The 22,946-nt window shown below is 40.2% G+C and overlaps 1 protein-coding gene across 1 annotated transcript in view; it reads right to left on the minus strand.

The window, feature by feature from the left end:
- ubr5 (ubiquitin protein ligase E3 component n-recognin 5) overlaps positions 1 to 17,839 on the minus strand; it is a 67,005-nt gene extending 49,166 nt beyond the window's left edge. Inside the window, exons 1-3 of the mRNA XM_079343123.1 lie at positions 17,551 to 17,839; positions 1,519 to 1,563; positions 1,335 to 1,416 (exon numbers count right to left, since the gene is read on the minus strand). Coding sequence (XP_079199249.1) covers positions 1,335 to 1,416; positions 1,519 to 1,563; positions 17,551 to 17,612 — 189 coding nt within the window. The 5' untranslated portion in view covers positions 17,613 to 17,839. The remainder of the gene's footprint in view (positions 1 to 1,334; positions 1,417 to 1,518; positions 1,564 to 17,550) is intronic.
- Between the last annotated feature and the right edge of the window lie 5,107 nt (positions 17,840 to 22,946).

The raw sequence follows: 22,946 nt of genomic DNA on the forward strand, positions 1-22,946 counted from the left end.
ATTTAGTCTCAAAAAGTTCTGGGCTAACCAAGCCTTGACATCACAGACGGTCAAACAGGGGTGTCAGGGGGCAGTGGCTGGTTTTAGAGATCGGCATGTAGATCTGGCAGTCGTCGGCATAAAGATGGTACGACATGCCATGTCTCTGAAAAATCTGTGCAAGGTGGAGGAGATATAAGAAGGATATAAGATAATAATATAAGAAGGATAAAAGATAGTTTTTCCCCCCACACCAGTTAACATGTTTTAAATGACAGAAAAATAAATAGTAAGCCTTTATTTTTGATTTCTCTTCAATGATAATGTTAAAGAGAAACACCATGATTAAACTAACATTCCTTAATATTCACAGCCTCAGCATTCTAAAGAATTGTAACATTGCCCGTTAGGTCCTCCTATTACCCTCTTTGTTAACATTAAATTTTGACGGTGACGGTGCAGAACAATAGCCCAAATGCGCGCCTAAGCATCCATGCCCCAGAGAACACAGCCTGTCATCACTCATGCAACCAAACATGCAAAGTGTTTGGTTGCGGAGTAAACAGGCAATTTCGATTTACAGCCAGCAAAACTTCAACATGCCAACTGCTGCAAAAACAAAAATGAAAGTTAAAATTGCGCTTGCAGCAGGAGTGACCAAGTAACAAGCTATCTGCGTATAGTTGTTATCCCTGTGACCCAACCAAATCACAGTGAAGGAATAACAGTTCGGGGGCCACAAACAGTCTGACTCGTCTGACTATTGAGGATCCCTAGTGCATAATAATCCAGATTTGTTCATTGAGTTGTTTTTAATCTGGCATACTAAGCAATTTTGTTAGACAAATGGTCAAAAATTACAGGAAAATGCATGGATTTTTGTCAAATAAGGTAATACAGACTGATAGCCTTTACTGTTGTATGAAGCTGATCATGCTTACAGTAGTGCATACTCTTCCCAAAAAAGCCTATTCTGAGCCTGGGAAAAACTTCACTCATTTACAGTATTGCATTTACTCATAACAAAGAAACTGCATTTAATCTTAAACACATTTTATTATGCATTTATGATTTCAAATATCTGTCTAAAGCAAGAGTTAACCCCAAGAATTGATTTGGAAGACTCCCACCCTGACAAACTTGAACAGTGTACAGTGTGTAAATGATAAACTATTAAATCCAGTGCATATCCAAAATGTCCACCTAAATCAAAACAGGAGCAAATTCCTTTGTGATTACCATTAAAGTCAAATGCAGTTTATAAATAGTGATTTTAAAAAACGTTTGTACGAATCAAATATGACAGACACCACATCATTTGCTTAATATCTGACAAGATTGTATATCATTGTTACCTCAAGGAGAAATCCGGCATGGTTTGGACCCACAACACACTGTTTCAAGGTTGCCTGCTCCAAAACACCAAGGTGTGGATGACTTCATTGAAAAAAAAGATACGGTAAGAAGACAAACAAGATGCACAATAATGATAGAGATCCTATTTACATCGCCAATAGTTATGGGTTCACAAAAACTTACCTATTATAGTTGTATTTGTTGAGTTTCTCGGAGACTTCCCGGAGCCTGACAAGAAAGAACAGGCATTATTCATGAGTAAGACCCGAATAAATGGAGGTTGATATGTGCCATTAAATTCAGGACCAAATCCAATAGATAAACCTAGGTATTATGCATAAGAACTGAAAACACATTGGTATTTTATATTTCCCCTTATTTGCTGTAACCCTTTTATTAAACAAAGACAATTTAAAACATCTTTAACAGTTTTCTTCCATGTCTTGTCTTTGATCCTCATTTAAAATGATATTAATCCCAGTATATTAACACATCACTACTTCAGTTTTTGTTGGGCCCGATGTCAAACGCATATGAGGTAACATGACTTTCTAATGGGATATTGGACAGATGCAGTGCATCCAAAAAGTAGCTATTTTCCAGACTATACACTGGTTTAGTTTTGAGTGCTAAAACTAGGCAGTGAGTTAGCATTTTAGCGCCATGAGTTCCTAACTCTAAAAGTCAATGGGGATTTTGAATGCGTTTGTGGTTAGATGCCTGAAATAAGGTCTGTGGTTAACACAGGCTGAAGAGATGTTGACATTTGGTTAGACGAGATAAACTACCGTAGCTTAACTTGTTAATTTTAATGTTTTTACTCAAACTTTAAACGTCGGTTGCTAACGAGTAGCTAACTGAAACTACAGTGGTTGTCGCCGACATTACATATCACGCCGGGAACTCTCTCCCTAATCCTCCTTACACCCTCTAGTCATGTTTTTTAGTGTTCTTGCAAATATTACGTTAATAAAAATTTATTAAGCTAACGTTTCGCTAGCTTGTCAAATACGCCGATTAGATCGATGAAGCATAACGGTTGTGACGTTGTAAACCGACTGCGGTGTAGTTCACTGGAGCATAATGTTAGCTTTTTACTTCTCTTGGCTGCATTCAATTAAATGATGTTCATCTGTAAAGCTTATCCCGCTGAACAAAACAGCTACGCATCAGAAATATGTGTTGGACACAGAGCTTATTTTCTGCAATGATCCAAAATCGAATGCAAAAATCCCATGGGCGAATTTTCGTAGGAACCACCGGCGCCATTTTTTCGGGTTGGCCTACAAAAATACGTCATCATTAAACCAGTCTATTATTTTCCAAACAGAAGAGCCAGTGCATGAGAAGAAAAACATAAGCTCCTTTTCTGTGCTTGTTCCACGAATAAAAGGTCAAGGGCTGACAACACCAGTGGCATTTACAACTATTTATCAAATATTATTCTTGATGAGAAGTGCTAGGCCTCTTTCATTATCAGTGTCACGCAATTGAAGTCCAGACCTCAACCACATCAAGTCAAAGTACCAACGTTTATTTCTGTGTGCCCACTTGAGAGTGTATGTCTGTCTGTCTGTCCCAGTGATTTTGGCAGAAATGGGAAAACAGGGGGTTGCAAAAAAAATAAAAAATACAGGGGATGCACATTTTTTTCAGTGTCACGGCGGAGCAGAGGTTATGTGCTCCCTAACACACTGGTTTTGAAGAAAACTGAATAAGTCTCTAAATGGTGCATTCTGTTCAATAAGATACATTGTTACACATTTTAGTTTTCACATTTTAGTTTTCCCAAGCTTCATAATGTTGATTTACTGTACAGCCCCTGCCCGACACACCCCTTCATCATTTGACTGCAACTCACTTGGTTCATGTTGTCTAACCCCATTGTAGTTGGCCCACTACTTCTATCTGCACTTTCTTTAAAAAACAAACAAATAAATAAACTTATAATAATACATGTGTCATCAGATAGATACAAGATAGATAGATGTATCTATAAGATAGATCAGATAGATGTATACAATACAATAATCCCCCAAACAAGATTTAGCAGCCCCTATGTGACTAAGAGTAAAGGTTAAATCTGTGCAGTTAGCATTGCCATTAAAACTTATATAGTATGTACTAATAGATCCCAGTAATAATAGATCCCTAGACCTTGATAAGTCAATCATCTGTCAGCATGTGAATGTGGAGCTGACCCGAAAAGGTGGAGCTAAACACTGCAGTCCTCTGATTGGTTGAAAGAATCGTCACTTCCCGTGTTACGTCGGTAAACAAAACTCCGCCGTATTTAAACCATTGACTGTAACACAGCTGATTGTTTATGTGTGTATTTGTCCTCGCCGCACACAGCCTTCTCTGAAACAAAGCTTGATTGATTTCTTGTAATAAACAGTCACATGCCAATGACAAAGTGGATGAACTGCTGGATGTCTTCCAGCGTTGGTTTTGTTTATGTAGCGTTTTTCTCCTTTGTTGAATTTATTAGTTAGCGGTTAGCTGCTATCATATGACGTTATTTACATAGCGGCTATCGTCATCCAGCTGACACACCGTCTACCAAATAGGGGACGGGTGGCTGTAGAAACTAGAAACGCAAACGGGATCAGGTTTAAGCTTTTCAGTACCGGTATTCGGCAAACATATTCTTTGCCAGAATTAGAATGTAACTTAATCAGATACTTAGCACACCGTATAGAAACCTGTGTAGTAAGCACGTCTATTAAATGAAGATATTTGCACGGCCTAGGTCAAGCCGTGCAATCATTTCAAGGCCGTGTTTTTTTTTTAATAGGCCGTGCAAAAAGCGGTTTTGCGGCAGGCTACCTAAATCTATGGTCTGTCCGTCTTTTATAATCTTAAAAACTAAGTTATGCCTCCATTTCAGTGGCATTAATAAGTACTCGTATCGGAAGTATTGATGAGTAGGGCTGGGTTAAAAAAATCGATTAATCGATTCGAATCGATTTTCCTTTGAATGGCCCGATATCGATTCATAAAATCCTAAAATCGATAATTTAATAGTCTTTTCTACTGTGTGTAATGCAGCCTGCAGTTTAAAGCCGAGTAGTCTTGCATGGACAGCCAGAGATCTCGTGAGATCTCGTCACTAGATGAGGAGCGCGAGCGTTGTTGGCGGGAGCACTGAAGGCACTACCAACAAACTTGCATTTTGGATTTAAAAAACACGAAGGCAGCAATGAACTGGACAATAGCAAAACTATGTGCAAGATCTGCAGCGTGGAGGTGAAATATTGTTGAAACACAACGAATGTCCGAAATCATTTATCGAGACACCACCCAGAAACGCAGTCTGCGTCCTTATAAAGACTCTGGAGCCACGCTACATTATACCAACACGCAAACAATTAAGTGAAGTGACAGTCCCAAACATGTATGCAGACGTGAAACATAGCATCGCAACATGGCTTAAGTTAGCAGAGAGAGTCGCCCTAACTTGTGACTGTTGGACATCCAGAGCAACGGATTCAAACCTGACTTATTGCACTATACAACAATTCAGAACCTTTTAAATTTCTGGTTGTTTACTTTTATTTATTAATTATTTATTCATTTGTATGTTTGTCTCTTTTGGTTGTTTCTCTTCTGATACAGTTGTTAGATTTTTTTTGCAACCAATGTATCATATTGCACAAAACCTTTGTGAGACAGTCACAGGCAGCAAAGTGAATGTCCTCAGTTTACAATGTGTTTGTAGCCACCTTATTTACACTGCCTGCCTTGTGATTTGATTTAAATTATTAAATTTTTGTTTTGGTCATGTTTAATAAAAAGTACATGATTAATTGCACTGCTTTGGGCTTAATTCAACAATAATATCTTTAATAATGCACCAAGTTAGAGTTAAAGTTAAAATTATTCAAGTAAAATTGGTACTGTGACTGAAATATCCTTAATCGAATTGAATCGAATCGGGTCCTTGTGAATCAAATCGATTTGGGAAATCTGAATCGATACCCAGCTCTATTGATGAGTACCCAAATGTAAGTACTTGTGCTCGGTCTGCAAAAAAAATGGCATCGCTGCATCTCTAGTGAGAATTTAACACTGACATTTTACCTTTTAATGAGAATGACGTTATGGATAGGTGGCTAGTTACAGGTTTAAATTTTGATTAAAATGTATTATCTGTTAAGGGAAACTACAATTTAACTCATATTCTTGGGAAATTAAACATCCACAAAAAATTGACTTCCTTGAAACACTGCTTCCACAATTCTTGTTGAACTCAAACAGCACTGCATCAACATTGTACTTCTTGTACTCATAGATTTAGGTAGCCTGCCGCGAAACCGCTTTTTGCACGGCCTATTTAAAAAAAACACGGCCTTGAAATTATTGCACGGCTTGACCTAGGCCATGCAAATATCTACATTTAATAGACGTGCTTACTACACAGGTTTCTATACGGTGCGCTAAATATCTGATTAGTCTACATTCTAATTCTGGCAAAGAACATGTTTGGCGAATACCGGTACTGAAAAGCTTAAACCCGATCCCGTTTACGTTTCTGCAGCCACCCGTGTCCTATTTGGTAGACGGCGTGTCAGCCGGATGATGGTAGCCGCTATGAAAATAGCGTCATATGATAGCATCTAACTGCTAACAGCTAACCGCTAACTAATAAATTCAACAAAGGAGAAAAACGCTACATAAACAAAACCAACGCTGGAGATATCCAGCAGTTCATCTCCTCTGTCACTGTCATGTGACTCTTTACTACAAGAACTCAATGAAGCTTTGTTTCAGAGAAGGCTGTGTGCGGCGAGGACAAATACACGTAAACAATCAGCTTTATTACAGTCAATGGTTTAAACACGGCAGTTTTGTTTACCGACGTAACACGGGAAGTGACGATTTTTTCAACCAATCAACGGACTGCAGGGTTTAGCTCCACCTTTTCGGGTCAGCGCCACATTCGAATATGCTGACAGATGATTGACTTATCAAGGTCTAGGGATCTATTATTACTGGATGACATGTAATATTATGAATTTATGTGTTTGTTGTTGGTTTTTTAAAGAAAGTGCAGATAGAAGCAGAGGGCCAACAAAGGGGTTAGACAACATGAACCAAGTGAGTTGCAGTCAAATGATGAAGGGGTGTGTCGGGGCAGGGGCTGTACAGTAAATCAACATTATGAAAAAAAAAGTGAAACTAAAATGTGAAAACTAAAATGTGTAACAATGCATCTTATTGAACAGAATGCACCATTTAGAGACTTATTCAGTTTTCTTCAAAACCAGTGTGTTAGGGAGCACATAACCTCTGCTCCGCCGTGCCACGCCTTCGTGAGTGACACTGAAAAAAATTTGCACCCCCTGTATTTTTTTTGCACCCCCTGTTTTCCCATTTCTGCATAAATCACTGCTTGTACTTGTACTTCACAGATTCAACAATTTTATCAGATCAGGAACTTGGGAAATTAAACAAATACATTGCTCAAAAAAATAAAGGGAACATTTAAACAACACAACGCAAAACCAAGTGAATCTCACTTCTGTGAAATCAAACTGTCCACCTAGGAAGCAACACTGATTGACAATCAATTTCACATGCTGTTGTGCAAATAGAATGGACAACGCAGCAGCAGGAGCACTACCTCTGCCTTTGTGCAAGGAGAAACAGGAGAAGCACTGCCAGAGACCTACAAAATGACCTCCAGCAGGCCACAAATGTGCATGTGTCTGCTCAAACGATCAGAAACAGACTGCATGACGGTGGTATGAGGGCCCGACGTCCACAGGTGGGGGGTGTGCTTACAGCCCTACACCGTGCAAGACGTTTGGCATTTGCCAGAGAACACCAACATTGGCAAATTTGCCACGTGCGCCCTCTGCTTTCCACAGATGAAAGCAGGTTCACACTGAGCACATGTGATAGACGTGACAGAGCCTGTCTCGCTCCATCCACCAACGCCACAATGCACCACAGACTGTCCAGGAGTTGGCAGATGCTTTAGTTCAGGTCTGGGAGGAGATCCCTCAGAAGACCATCCGCCACCTCATCAGGAGCATGCCCAAGCGTTGTAGGAGGTCATACAGGCACGTGGAGGCCACACACACTACTGAGCCTCATTTTGACTTGTTTTAAGGACATTACATCAACGTTGGATCTGCCTGTAGTGTGTTTTTCCACTTTCATTTTGAGTGTTACTCCAAAACTAGACCAATGGTTAATACATTTTATTTCCATGAATCATTTTTGTGTACTTCACTTGTTCAGATCTAGGATGTGTTATGTTAGTGTTAACTTTATTTTTTTGAGCAGCGTGCATTTACTGGCCTTTATTTTGCAAGGAAGTTCCCAGACCCCACTACCCCTTTGAACTGCCCCTGCATTTTAACATCACTGACTAAAAACTAACATCCATCAGAGAATAATAATCATGTTCTTTCTTGGTTTAGCTTTGCCAACATTAGATACTTAAAGTCATACTTCACCCATTGAAACATAAATCTTGGGATTGGGTCATATATAGCAGAAATGTGAAAGAAAAAGAAAATGTATTTGGTGCCTTCTTGACCGAGAAAAGCAGAAAATCTATTTTAAACTGATTTAAATCAAAAACTACAACTCCCAGAATGCACAGCACCGCAGGCCACTTACTGATTCCACTGAACACCGGAGCCTTCAGACTACAAGCAATAAGCAAACTTGTTTGCTGATCCACTAAGACTTCTGAACGTACAGTACTTTGTTTTTCTTTCAAAATGGTGAAGTATTGTTTTGTACCCTGTTGTTTAATCTGAACAAGGACAAGAAGTAAGTTTTCACCACTTGCCGATTAGACATTTGGACGCAATGCAATGTTTACGTTTGCTGCGGGTGCATACAGCGGCAGATGAAACTGACACCCAAGGTAAGACTTTATTTCTGTAGCTTCAGTGGATGAAAACATGAGAAACTAGAGTTATAGTTCTTCCCCGTCAGCCTAAAATTCTTTAGGTGACACTAATTTGGGCAGCTGTGGATCATTGGGTAGTCATCGTCTCTCAACCACAAGGTCGAGGGTTTGATCCTCAGCCCCTGCGAGCAACATGTCCGATGTGTCCTTGGGCAAGACACTTAATCCCGAATATCTCCCCGTGCTCTGTTAGGGTGTATGCTGGTCCTGTGGTTGACCGATTGGTGCGCTATTTGCCCCACGGGGATAAATAGAGTTTAAATGAATAAACAAAAAAAGTGCCGATTTTTGCGTCACAGAAAAAACTTTCAGGCAAAGAAGAAAAAAAAAAGCTTGTTTCAGGGCAAAATGAGGGCTGGATTCACAACCATTCAACACTACTACCATGTATCTAATGATCCAAAGCTTAATGCAAATAGGTGAAGTATCCCTGTAATATAATCAGCCTGCTCATTATGAGACATACCTTTAGTCTATCTCTGACTGCTATCTGAAGCTAATTAGTGTGTACGTGTCTGTTAGTATGCGTGCGTGCGCTGAAATAAGTTGGTTTCAGAGTGCCCCGTGATGTTCACAGTCATGACAATTTATTTTACAAAATGAGACTGAAGAAGAATTATGAGATGACTGAAAAAAGACAACTTTTGTAAAAAAATATTTAACAAATGGCATTGTTCTGTTCGTTCTGCTTTGGAAAAAGTATGAATAAAGTTGTAAAAAAATAATAATTTGAGAATAGGATCTCTGAGGGTTTATTAGGCATTTGTTTTTTGAAAGATGGTCAGTTTAATAACACAAAAAGGGGCTAAAAAAAGAGATGTGATTAGAGCTGAAACGATTCCTCGAATAACTCGAATAATTCCATACAAAAATTCATCGAGGAATTTTCGCTGCCTCGAGGCTTCATTAAGTCTTTTGTTGTTTTTTTTTGCGTCATATAAACCTTGCTATGAGTATAAAACACGTTTAATGTAGCTGCAGCTACCTTCTAATCTCTCTGCTGCACTCTCAGTCTGACACAGACACTTCAGCACTAACACACACACGCATGCACACACACACATGAGCGTGGCACGCCCCTTTTAACTTTTAGTCAGTACACAGTTGATCCGTGATCCATACGACTCAGGAACATGTGATCCTGTCAAACGGTCGGCTTTTTGCCGTTCACTATCTGTGTTTGCAGCTCACATAACAATAGCAACGTCCTCTTACAGTCACTGTCATAGACATACGTCTATGGTCTCTGTAGTCTGTGAGCGCGCTGCAGGAGCAGACAGAGATACGCACACTTCTAATAATGAACAGGTTGATTATATTAAATGTCTGATGTCTTCAAAGCTAAATCAAGACAGAACTTGTTTGTGGAATAATAATTTAGCAAATATATATTGAAAGTTCCTCAATCTCCTGATCTGACATAATGCTTTCTCAGTTAAATGTACTGTAACAGATGTGTAGGCTACACAAAACACTACTTGTTATTTCAGCCATTAAAACGTGTTTGGCCTGTATTTTTAATTTATCTGCCGCCTTGACCAGTGAATCAAAAAGTTAATTTGGGACCCTGTTAGTAATATGGTGAATGTCAACAGCTGTAGAGCAGAGGTGGTTGATTGTAACTATGGTTGTAACAAGCAGGCGTTACCATGGTAGCTGTAGGGATGACCTGAGACGAGTTAAACCTTAATTAAGCAAAAGTATGATTTGGATTAGGATATTCGATAGAATACTCGAATACTAAAATATTCGATAGCTGCAGCTCTAGATGTGATCCTAACAGAAAACGGAAACAAAAAATCTACTTGGCAGGTGCTAATTTCAGACCCTGAGCTATATTGAGCCCCGTTTCCACTCAGCAGTGCAGTACAGATCGGTACAGTTTGGTTCGATTAAGCCCGATCCAGTTTGCGTTTCCACAGCCACCTATTTAGTAGGCGGTGTGTAAGCCGGATGACGATAGCCGCTATGTAAATAGCGTCATATGATAGCAGCTAACTAATAAATTCAACAAAAGGAGAAAAATGCAACACAAACAAACCAATGCGGGAGACATCCAGCAGTTCATCGACTTCATTGGCATGTGACTCTATTACAAGAACTCAATCAGGCTTTGTTTCAGAGAAGGCTGTGTGCCTCGAGGAGAAATACAGACGTAAACAATCAGCTGTGTGGTTTAAAGACGGCAGAGTTTTGTTTGCCGACGTCACACAGGAAGTGACGATTCTTTCAACCAATCAACGGACTGCAGTGTTGAGCTCTACCTTTTCAGGTCTGCTCAATATTCTTGGCACCCCAACGGAAGGGTTCCAAAAAGTGGCATGGTAAAGATCAGTTATTTGGGAATCTTAATCTATGGAAATGCCGCAAAATCCAAGTGCAGCTAAAATGGGCGACACCACAAATCTTTTCCACAGTTTCAAACGATATAACCCATCCAAATACAATGTGGACCCTCATCAAGTACAGGACCAGTAATTGTTATTCCCCAGCAGGAAGCTGTCATATCAACATTTTCCATCACCATGCTTATTAGGTCTGGATATTTCCCACAACCTTATGATACAATATGTATCACCATACTGAGGCCACAATACGATGTGCGTTAGTTTTGGATCATGACCATGTCCTACTAAGCTGCTGGGTTTTATCTAGAGCTGAAAAGATTCTTCGAATAATTCGATTACAAATTTTTTTCGAGGAATTTCCGCTGCCTCGAGGCCTTGTTTATTTTGCGTAATCAAAACTATGCCATGAGTATTAAACACGTTTAATGTAGCTGCAGCTACCTGCTCCTCTCTCTGCTGCACGCTGAGTCGGACACACAGACCCTTTAGGGCTAACGCACACACACGCACATACGAGCGCCCCTTTTCTCCGTTCACTCTCACCATGTCTGCAGATAACATAGCGATAGCAAAGTCCTCTCACAGTCTCAGTCTGTGAGCATTCTGCACACGCAGCAGGAGCAGACAGAGATACACACGTCTAATAATGAGCAGGCTGATTATATGAAATGTCTAATGTTGGTAAAGCTAAAATCAAGAGAGAACTCATTTAGTGGAATAATTTATTATTCTCTGATGGATTTTAGTTTTTAGTCTGTAATGTTAATGCGGACAATTTCCTGATTTGATAAAATGACTGATTCTGTTACTTCAATCTGTGATTGATTCAACAGAACATAATGCTTTCTCAATTAAATACACTGTAACAGACAAAATGTTTTTTCAGCCGTTAAAACATGCTTGGCCTGTATTATTCATCTACCTGCCACCTTGACCAGTGAATCAAAGTTAATTTGGGACCCTGTCAGTAATATGGTGAGCATCAGCAGCTGTAGAGCAGAGGTTGTTGGTTGTAACAAGCAGACGTTACCATGGTAGCTGCAAAGGATACAAGCAGGTTTGTAGGGATGACCCAAAACGAGTTAAACCTGAATGAAGCAAAAGTATGATTTATTCGATTACTCGATTAATCAACCGGGATATTCAATAGAATACTCAATTACTAAAATATTAAATAGCTGCAGCTCTAGTTTTACCTCATTTTTGTGACTCTTGGATGACTCATGTCCAACTCCAAACTGTGTGGTGTTTGTAAAAATACAAAATACTTGCTTAATCTTTGCTTTCAGTTTTGCTCATTGAGTTTCTTATCCATGTTTGGTTTTATTTGTAAAGTGCCATGCATCATGTGGTTTTGAGTCTATTGCCCCCTATAAGCTTTAATGGGAACTGCTGCATAATGGGAAATGAGTTTTCATAAACGGCCTTCACAGCTTTGCGGCTGTACCGATAATGTAAAATCTGCATTGATGTACGTATTGGGAAGGAGCACATGGCGATATATTGCCCAATCGATTTTTTGAGCACAGGCCTAGTGCTTATGTATAGTTTGTCATATCCACACAATAAAGAAGGTAAAACCACAATCTGGAGAGGAAAAAAATCTGCCTTTTTGAAAGGCATAGCAATATCAACTGACGTGAAATGTTCTATCAGGCCATTTTTAGTCATTATCTACTTTGCATCCATATATTTTAAGTTACAATTAATGAATACATTTCTTTAAAAACAGTCTCAATTAAACTTGGACGGTCAAATAGACTTCAGCAGCTCAACCAATCAGTCACATTTAAAACAACCCTGATTAACCAAAGTGTACAAGTGTAATAAACAAATAGTAAAAACAAATAAAATTAAAACCGCAAGCGGTGATGAAGGGACCGAAGCACCCCACGCATGTCGGCACGTGTCGCGACCGCGAGAGTGCGACCGTGGGCGTGAAGCCACGACACGAGGCCAAGTAGCAGGCCTTACAGTCATCGAAGGTAAAAAAATTGCAGTGCGCCGAGACATCAAAGTTTGATGCTACGCCGTGGCCACGCCCTCTGACGAAACAACATGCGGAGCACAACGAGAGACCTTCAACTTGTCTAGAACACACTGAGATTGGGTTTGCGATGATCGGATAAACGCTTTTGGAGGAGTTCGTTCAGATATCTAACCTGTGAACCGTGAATTTTAGCCATTCAAAAAAAATATGGCGGACTTCCTGTTGGGTTTTGACCATGGGTGTAAGAGGATTTTATGTAGCTCCTGACATGCCCAATGAGCATAAAAAATCTCATGCATGTAGGACAAAGAAACCTCAATGGGGAGGCCATTTTTAAGATTTCATGGGGGCGCCACTGAGTCATTTAGCCACGCCCACTTTTTATACCAACATGTGTAGTTTTATTTTTCTACTGGGATCATGTGTGTGATGTTTGATGAATGTATGACTATATTAAGGCCCGTAACAAACTACTTCCTTTTTGTGACGAACAACGTGTCCGTATGACCACGCCCTTTGAGGAAATAACGTGCAGAGCACAACGAGAGATCTTCAACATGTCGAGAACACACTGACATTCTCATTGTGTCAATCGGATAATTGCTTTTGGAGGAGTTTGTTCAAATAGCTAACCTGTGAAACGCGAATTTTCGCCATTAAAAAAAAATATGGCGGACTTCCTTTTTAGTATTGACTATGGGTGTAAGAGGATTTTTTGTAGGTCCTGACATTATGAATGTACAAAAAAATTGTCATGCATGTAAAAGCAAAAAACCTCTATGGGGAGGCCTTTCAGAAAGGTAAAATAGAGATGCGCCGAGACATCAATGTTTGATGGTACGCTATGGCCACGCCCTTAAACGAAATAACGTGCGGAGCACAACGAGAGATCTTGAACATGTCCAGAACACACTGACACTGAGTTTACGATGATCGGATAAACGCTGTTGTAGGAGTTCGTTCAAATAGCTAACCTGTGAAACGTGAATTTCGGCCAATTTTATTGCATTCAAAAAAATATGGCGGACTTCCTGTTTGGTTATGACTATAGGTGTAAGAGGATTTTATGTAGCTCCTGACATGCCCAATGAGCATAAAAAAATTCATTAATGTAGGACAAAAAAACCTCTATGGGGAGGCCTTTTTGAAAATTTCAAGGGGGCGCCACTGAGTCATTTAGCCACGGCCACTTTTTGTGCCAACATGTCTAGTTTCATTTTTGCACTGGGATCATGTGTGTGATGTTTGATGAATGTATGACTATATTAAGATATTATACTAAATTTTCATGCACGTACGACGAAAAAACGTCAATGGGGAGGCCCTTTTGAAAATTTGAAGGGGGCGCCACTGAGTCATCTTGCGAAAAAAATTTACGAAATGACGAGAATATCAAATTTTTCGCCAGACCCGATGATGTTGGAGATTTTGATGAGTTTTCATTCACGCTCAAGCCGTCAAAAGTGGCTCCAAAGAGGAAGAAGAAAAAAGAAAACGACAAAAATAATCATTTCAAAAACAATAGGGTCCTTCGCACTGGTCAGTGCTTCGGTCCCTAATAAAGATTGAAACAATAAATTGGAGCATAAATAACATTTGAAAATGTCACACTCAACTTTAGTAAAAAGCCAGAGCAAAGAATTGAGTTTAAGCTTTCACTGGACTGAGCAGTTCTTATATTAACAAGTACCGTAAATTCCAGACTATTGAGCGCACCTGGATATAAGTCGCACCGGCTAAAGATAAGTAAATAAATGTATTTGTACATCTATAAGCCGCACTTGATAAGCCGCAGGTGTCCACGTTGTATATTTCACAAAAAAAAGTCCATCCATTCACTGCCTCAGAATGACTTCATTACTCACTTCCTCAGTCTCTTTTTCGTTGTCGCTGTCAGTGTCAACTTTAGATGCAGCAGCTCTATTAGCTTCTTTGACAGCCAGGTCGATCGCCTTTAACTTGAAAGCTGCATCATATGCATTTCTCTGTGTGTTTTCCATGATGAGGGTGCGTGCATGAAGCGCAAAATGACTGATATAAAGATCCGACGTGACGAGGTGAAATGTTTTTGCAACAGAAGCTCATTGTCCCCCCCACAAAAATCCATAAATAAGCCGCATCCTTGTAAAAGCCGTAGTGTTCAAAACGTGACAAAAAAGTAGTGGCTTATAGTCCGGAATTTACGGTACACTGTTCCACAGATAGGGAGCACCCACAGCAAAAGCTCTTGTCACCTTTCTGCACCTTGGAACATCCAGGGTCATCTGGTGTATTAACTGCAACTGCATTTGACTGGAGCATGGAGGTACAACAACTCGTACACATTCTGGAGCAGTGCATTGAGGGATTTAAAAACAATTCATAAAGTAAAATGGATCCTAAAACCAACAAGAAAGCCAGTGAAGAGAGGCCAGAACAGGTATGAGTCATAACGTCACTTCCCTGTCAGAAGACGAAACTGAAAAAAGTTTGTCTTCAAAACTGAGCTGAGTTTTTGACAATTAAAACAGCTGTAAAAAAACAAACAAAACAACAACAGGTAATGTCTATGTGTTATGGACACTGCCTCTAAACAGCTTGTCCAGCCCCACCTCTTGCGGCCAGCTGTGTAAAGTTGGTAGAGTCGTCGTCTCTCAACAAGAAAGTCAAGTGTTCAATCCCCAGCTGAGCAAACAGGTCTGATGTGTCCTTGGGCAAGACACTTAACCCAGCATTGCTCCCGCTGCTTTAGTAGCGGTGTATGAATGGATTAGGCCCTGTTTACACGGAGACGCTGTGACAGTTAAACGAAACACTTGAGTATCGGATTGGCCTTTCGTTCACACGGCGTCAGTGTTTCACGGGGTGAAAACGCAAGCTTTTGAATTCGACCTCCAGAGTGGAGCGAAACGAATAGGGGGGTCGTATCGCAGCCATGTGAACAAAACGGAGCGGACTCTCTGGCTGCGATGACCTCACCACACCTCCCCCCATACATTTGGACATGCGCAGTAGTCGAGAACAAACAAACAACAATGGCGGCAGATTCGCATGTGCTATGTGCTTCAGCAGCTATTCGCGTTGTATAAACAGAACCTTGATATGATACATTGTGTATGTCGCCGCCAAAAGAGCATCGAATACTTGCGGCAAATTGTTCAACCTTTACCCAAGCACAGGGCGACCATACGCAGCATTTAGGTAAGACTTGGGAGAACTAGCCGCTAAAGAGGATGTTGTGGAGGAAGTGGTTGTACTGGTGAGTTTCGCGTGCGTCGTGTTGTAAAGTTCCACTGCCCACTACTGGCTGGGCGTGAGAACTACATCATTTTCACTCAGGCAAGACTGCCGTGTAGACTGTCTGTACTTCGAATCCGGAGTTGAGTCATTTCGATGCGTTTCTGTCACAGCGTCGCCGTGTAAACGGGGCCTTAGTTACACTACATAGCAACCACTCCAATCAGTGTGTGAAGGGGTATGAATGCATAGATGTGACATCCAGTGTAAAAGCGCTTTCAGTAGTCAGAAGACAAGGAAAGCAGCCTATATGCTAAATTTCAAGTCTATTAAAATAAGACTTACATTTTTTCTAGCTTGTCCATTGTGTTCCGCTTGTGGACAAGCCTTGTTAATGACATGTAGCATATGGAAGACAGAGCATGTGTCTGACACTACTTGCAAGGAGTACTGAGAAAAAGGAGACTCAACTAATTTATCATTAGCAAATGGGAGTCAAAAAGCAGGCCCTGTTCAATGTGTTATCCTGTCATTTATTAATGCAATGGTAAATAAAAGTTGCCACTTTGTTCCTAAGCTATAATAACAATGCACACATTGTTTATATTACAAGTGACTAATGAATTATCTGGGTATTTCAGTCATCTGTGCATATTATTGAACTGATGTCAAAGCATATTGATGAATATAAAACCACACAACATCCAACTGTGACCCAAAGAATTGTAAATCAAATTGAGGTTCCTGACATTCCAGGTCCTACTTTAAGCATGAATTCAGAAATATTATTAAGGTCTTCGAAAGAACATTTATCTTATAGTCTTTCTTCATGTAGACCATATTAATCAGTTCTGTCTCAATGGAAGATAAAGTATTGTTATGTTTATCCATTTATTTATCTATCCATAATGTTAAGTATAAGAAGTGCATTCCGTGGCCACTTCGCATTTACAGTGAAAATACCATAATACCTTAACATCACTGATCATTTGTAATGTAGACGGCCTGGCTTTACCCCTTACTAAAGTAGATAACTAGATTAAATACAGAGTCAGCTATACGTTTTTTTGTCACCAACTACATTTTTTTGTCTTTTTTTTTAAATAGACAAGTTATATAACTAACTGTGGCATGTACGTTCAATAATACTTGACACAAAAGACCCCGAAACACACATAGTTGGCTTTTTCGAAAGAGTGTTATCGAATACGCTTGCTAATAGTAGCAATGAGCTATTAGATAGCCGCCGTTAGCTAACATTACATCGTTGATAATGATAATCAACGAAACTTCTCCAAACAATGACACGTGTCATAACAGTTAATATGTCATATGCAACACAAAATTGAGTATAATTTCAAAATTAGTGTTTTACGGCATCTCAATCCCTCACATTCCCCATCCCCCAACCCGCATTGTCTATCTCAACTTTGACTGCGAGCCAATCCTTCCAGAGAACCAAGGAAACAGCTTGCTAGCGTTAGCTATTCGTAGCCTGTTCACGACTAGCATCTTCAACAGGACAATTCGGTGGCTAGCAGCAGGCTAACGAGGACTGCTCATGGTGCTGGGCCTTGTTTCAACCATGGGTCATTCGATTTTTTAAACATTAATGAAAACGCGACCCAATCTTCACATCGTCCATAAATACAATCTAAAACACTGTATACCAAACCCAGCTCGTGACTATTGATTTTTATTCTGCTTTACCACGGACCGCAATCAAATACCTGTCATTGAGCTGATCCTCGGTCCCGGGCAACGGGTGAACCACGAAGTGAATAGATGTCATGGGGTCAATCAAAAATCCCTCACTGGCGTGTAAAAACTATGAAAATGTTTTGTTTTGTAATCGGTCTGTTTGTGTGGATTCATACGAATCGTGTGATGACGAAAAACCTCGAGTTTTGATCCGAGCCTCCTCACAGACATGCCGCCATTTTAGCTCTAGCAAGCCTCCTCTGTGTGTTGATTAGTGCACATGCAACCGCTCCACTGGTTGGACCCGTGGAGAAACAGGAAATAGGTTGAAATTGGAGGGGATTGGCTTCAATGAGAAAGGCACGTTGTCTGTTAAAAAATTATTAGACTTTGAGAACACAAAGTATTTTTCCGTAACCAGAGCCCTAACTGCACACGTTTATTTTATTTATTAATTTAATTTATTTAAATTCGTATACGTAATTAAAGCCAGTCAACGCATCTTTAAATACATTAGTGTATAAAGGCTAAAGACAGATTCAGTGAGGAAACCTCTTTACAAAATAAGTGCTACAGTACAAAAGGTAAGACAACAGGCTAAAGTAGGCCAATAAAAATATACTATATTATTATTATTTAATATTTGCAATGCTATTTTACCAGTAACAGGGCAGCCTAAATCAAATTAACCAATCTAACAGTTTTTCGCATATACTATTATTCTGTACTTCCTATATTTAATCCCAATGGTGACTGTATTTTTACTAAATTAAAATAGATTGCAATATATTCTTTCATTGCAGTTCATTTTCCCCATAACTAATTAAAAAAATAATACTATAAACTTCCTTAAGACTTTAAAATCTTAGTTGTGGAGCAAAATAAAATGTATCTAAATCTCAAGGTATATAGCAAAAAAGAAATGTCACTGTGGGTGTTAAGGTTATTAGGAGGAGTTAACAAAGCCACCATTACCTGACCTGAATATTACTCTTCAAGATCTGACAGTGAAAACATTTTTAAAAAAGAGAGTGATTTTCAGCATTATGTTGCTTTATTTAATGCTTACACAGTGCACTAGGATTGCAAAAAGACTGATGCCATAGATCTGGACAAAGAAGAGAGAGAACTAGGAATCATTTTGGTTTCTTACTGTAAAAAAATTAATCTGGGTATATATACTGTATACAACGTTCGAAAAACATTTATTTTAAGCAAAACTGTTTAGTGTGTCTTTGTATGAATGTGTTGCTGCAATCATAAAATATATAAAACTATAACTTAAGTATTTGTGTGTGTGGTGTTGCTGCCTCACAATAAATAACTATGGTGATCTCTAACTATATATGAAGTGTTTGGTATAGGATATGTTGATTGACTGAGTGATATAGAGAGACTCTTTGGATGTAACTGGGTCCTGGGCTGATAATGGGCTTCCTGGACCTGACTCCACATTCATCTCACTAGTTCCTTCTCCTGCTCTTTCTCTCTCCTCTCCTCCTGTCTCATACTCTATTAAATTTTTAAAATATAAAGCCTCAGTATACTGAGTCATGATTATTACAATTGTAATGCCATGTTTAGTCACAGTTTTACTTATGCATCCAAACATCCAAATAATATTATAAAATGCTGTTCAGCCTTGAACATGTACTTCAAATATTCTGATTCATGTCCTTTCATTTTTCAGCCCAGGCTACATTTACATCTTTATTGCCTATCTGTTGCATCTATAGGCTCATTCATTCGTTCCTCATTCTCTTAGCTCTTTCTAAAAAAATCAAGTTCAAAATACAAAGTTCTCCTCTCCTCTTTGCCTGATCATCCTCTGCCTTTCTTGCTGCAACAAATGATAACTTGATTGACGCTGCCTCTTAAGACTAAGTTACATCGTTGCTCCGATTCATTTAAATGCCGTTCTAAAAAAATAGACCTGCAGTCACTTCGCAAGACTTGCGACCGTGTTTATTTTCGGTTTTAATGAAACGAAACTTAAAGAAAAATACGAGGAGGACACGGGGGTGGAGGGGCGACGGCCGGAGGGCTGAACTCACTGGTGTTGACAGGCTTAAGTTGCAACACATGGAATGTCAGGTGAATTCTGAGCGCGGGAGGACATCTGAGGCAGACAGCAGATGGGTTAATTACATCCAAAATTCAGTCTCTTAGCAGTCTGAATGTAAGATAAATTCTTGTGGTCGGACCAAACCACAAATGGTGTCTCTGCTCCCTCTAACCAGTGTCTCCACTCTTCCAACGCCAATTTCACAGCCAGCAACTCCCGGTTACCAACATCATAGTTTCTCTCAGCAGGGGACAGTTTACGATAAAAGAAGGCACAGGGGTGTAGTTTTTGGTCCCCTGCTGCTCGTTGTGAAAGTACTGCACCCACGCCATTGTCAGAAGCGTCCACAATGAACTGTCTCTTGGGGTCCGGTTGCACAAGAATGGGTGCTGTCAGAACCTCTCCTTGAGGTCCCGGAATGCCTTCTCAGCTGCAGGTGACCAAACAAAAGAAACGTTGAGAGATGCAAGTCTGGTTAGAGGAGCTACCACCTGGCTGTAGTTCCTAATGAAGCAACGGTAAAAATGAGCAAATCCCTGAAACCGTTGCAGCTGTTTGCGAGAAGATCACCGCCTTGACCTTGGCAGGATCTGTCCTCACCTGCCCGCTCTCTAAAATGTAACCAAGGAATGACACAGAGGATGAATGGAATTCGCATTTTTCTGAAGAACTGAAGTCTCGCCTGATGTCTCTGAAGAACCTTCTGGACGTGTATTCCTCCAGAGTTTGAGAAAAAAACAAAATGTCATCCAGGTACACGAACACCGAGTGGTTCAAGAAGTCTCTAAGAATGTCATTAACCAGTGCTTGGAACACGGAGGGGTGCATTGGTCAACTCGAAACTCATCACTTGATACTCAAAGTGGCCAAGAGGAGTGTTAAACGCTGCCTTCCACTCGCCCCCTTGCCTGATGCGAACAAGGTGATAAGTGTTGCAGATTTGAAGTTTGGTGAAAACAGTGGCCCCATGAAGAGGTTCGAAAGCAGAGTTAATGAGCGGCAATGGGTATCTGTTTTTAACAGTAATGTGATTGTAATCGATGCATGGTTGAAGTGACTTATCTTTTTTATCCACGAAGAAAAAACCTACACCAAGTGGAGACGATGAATGGCGAATGATGCCCGAATTGATGGACTCTCTAATGTACGTCTCCATAGCTTCTTTCTCAGGAGCAGATCAGAAGAGTCGACTGGTAGGTAAGAGTGCACCAGGCAACAAATCAATGGCGCAGTCGTACCTATGGGTGCATGGGAAGAAGGCATGACGTGGAAAGCCAACTGTTCGCGGTGATCCCCTGCTAGTAGGTAGCAGTTTGGTTTCACTCTCAGCACAAGCCAACTGTTGACCATTTAACGCATCAAACTTGAGAGGCAAGCCTGCATCCCAATAACTAACTCGCAATCAATAAAATTGGAGTCTGCACCTGAATCGACAAGTGCTAGTATGGTAAAGGGTTTACCATCATTGAAAATACTCGTCTCAAGATTAAGGCGTCTACAGGGGGAACTAAGCACTGCGGCTCTACTCACCAGAACCCCGGCTGCGACTTGTGAGTGACTTAGTTTAAATGGTTTGGACAGTTGACTAAACAGTGTCCCTCCTCACCACAATAGATGCACAATCTCATCTGGAACCGTCTGTTTCTCTCTTCGGGGGTTAACTGGTTGCGACTGAGCTGCATGGGAACTTCAAGTTGGACCTCTGAGTCAGGAGGATTGCTGTGGTCCCTGACCAGGCTCCTATTATCTGAACTAGGAGAATAACAACATTTTTTAGCGTGAGTGTGATGAGCTCCTGCAGATTGCCAGTCTCAGGACGACCCACCAGGCTATCTTTAACCGCCCCGTTTAACCCCAACAAAAATATCCCCTGTGTAGCACAATTGTCCCACCCTAACTCGATGGCTAAAGTGCAAAATTCAATGGAATATTCAGCAACGCTTTGGGAACCCTGACGAAGTGTGAGCAGTTGATTACTAGTATCTTTGTTGGCTACAGGGTGGTCAAACACAGAAGTCATTTCTTCAAAAACTGCTTGTAGTTGACATTAGCGGTTTACCCTACCCTAGTTTACCGCTGTACTTCTCAGGTGCCTGAACAACTGCTAGCTGCCACTTTCAGTATATTAGGATTAGCTGAACAAGTAACATTCGTAAACATATTTCTAAACCGCATTAACATTACCCAAGATCGTAAATTACCCTATAACATATTCATCAATTCATGTTTGTTGTCATACGAGCTGATGGCTAAAAACTTTTTTTTCTTCTTTTGTAGTTTTCACGGTGTCACTGTAATCTTCTGCAAAGATTAAACAATTGTGGACATCAGTATGATTCGTGGACCGTTTTTGACCAGCAGTTATATATGGGAAGCAGCTGACAGGTTATGGAGTTCACAAGATATGGGGGGGGGGGGGGGGGGGATTTCTCAAAAATGTTTGATTCAAGCAGGGTTCGGTACACGGTAATCAGTCCAAAAAGGCAGAGTTACAAGATCGGCATGCAAAAAACACTTGAGGTCAGAACAAGAATGCTATACAGAAGAATGCTGGGACAAGACGAACTGGCACAGAATGAGGGGGAGACCGACATTAAATACTGAACAGGGGGTGGAGTTAACAAGACACAGGTGAGACACATCAGGTAATCAGCAGGCTGGGAAACACTGGGGGCCTTTTTCAAACCAACCCCTACACACTCCCCCTCCGTGACGGAGTGCACTCCGTCAGAAGTCACACTCGCAGCTGAATGAAGTCCCCTGTTGGTGGAAACAGGAAGTGTGTGTTACCATGGTTTCTCAGCGGCATCCTGGGGGAACGGCTTATTATTAATGTAATATTCTTTATGTAGATTATTTTTCTCTAGTAAATTATATTAACGTAGACTTGTAGCAAAACGATCAGATGGAGCCCACATTCTTTATTGTAATTTATAATTTAATGTTTAGTTAATTTATTGTAATATCAAAGAACAGGTTGTCTTAAATGAAAGCACAGACAAGGAGACTATAAATGAACATCACAGCAGCAAAACGTTTATTTTTTTGTTGTAGCCGAAATTAAGTTTTACAAAGAAATCAAAAGTAGAACAATGATAAATAAATAACAGTGAGAAGTTGTCTGCAACATGACTTAATATTCTTTAGTTTTTGCAACAGTCCCTTTAAATATAAAGCACAATCAAATAAACACGTCAACAGAAGGAAGAAAAGAAGAGTAGGCTTTTATTTGAACCTTTAAAACAATAAACAGGTGAAGTTGTTAGCGTCTGTATGACGATATTAAATGTCCATCTTAGTTGGAGCAGTGTTTTGGTTTGTACAAACACCAACGCACGGAACTTACTTTTGTACAGGTCA

This window comes from Symphodus melops, assembly GCF_947650265.1.
Source record: "Symphodus melops genome assembly, chromosome: 5".
Classification (NCBI taxonomy): Eukaryota; Metazoa; Chordata; class Actinopteri; order Labriformes; family Labridae; genus Symphodus; species Symphodus melops.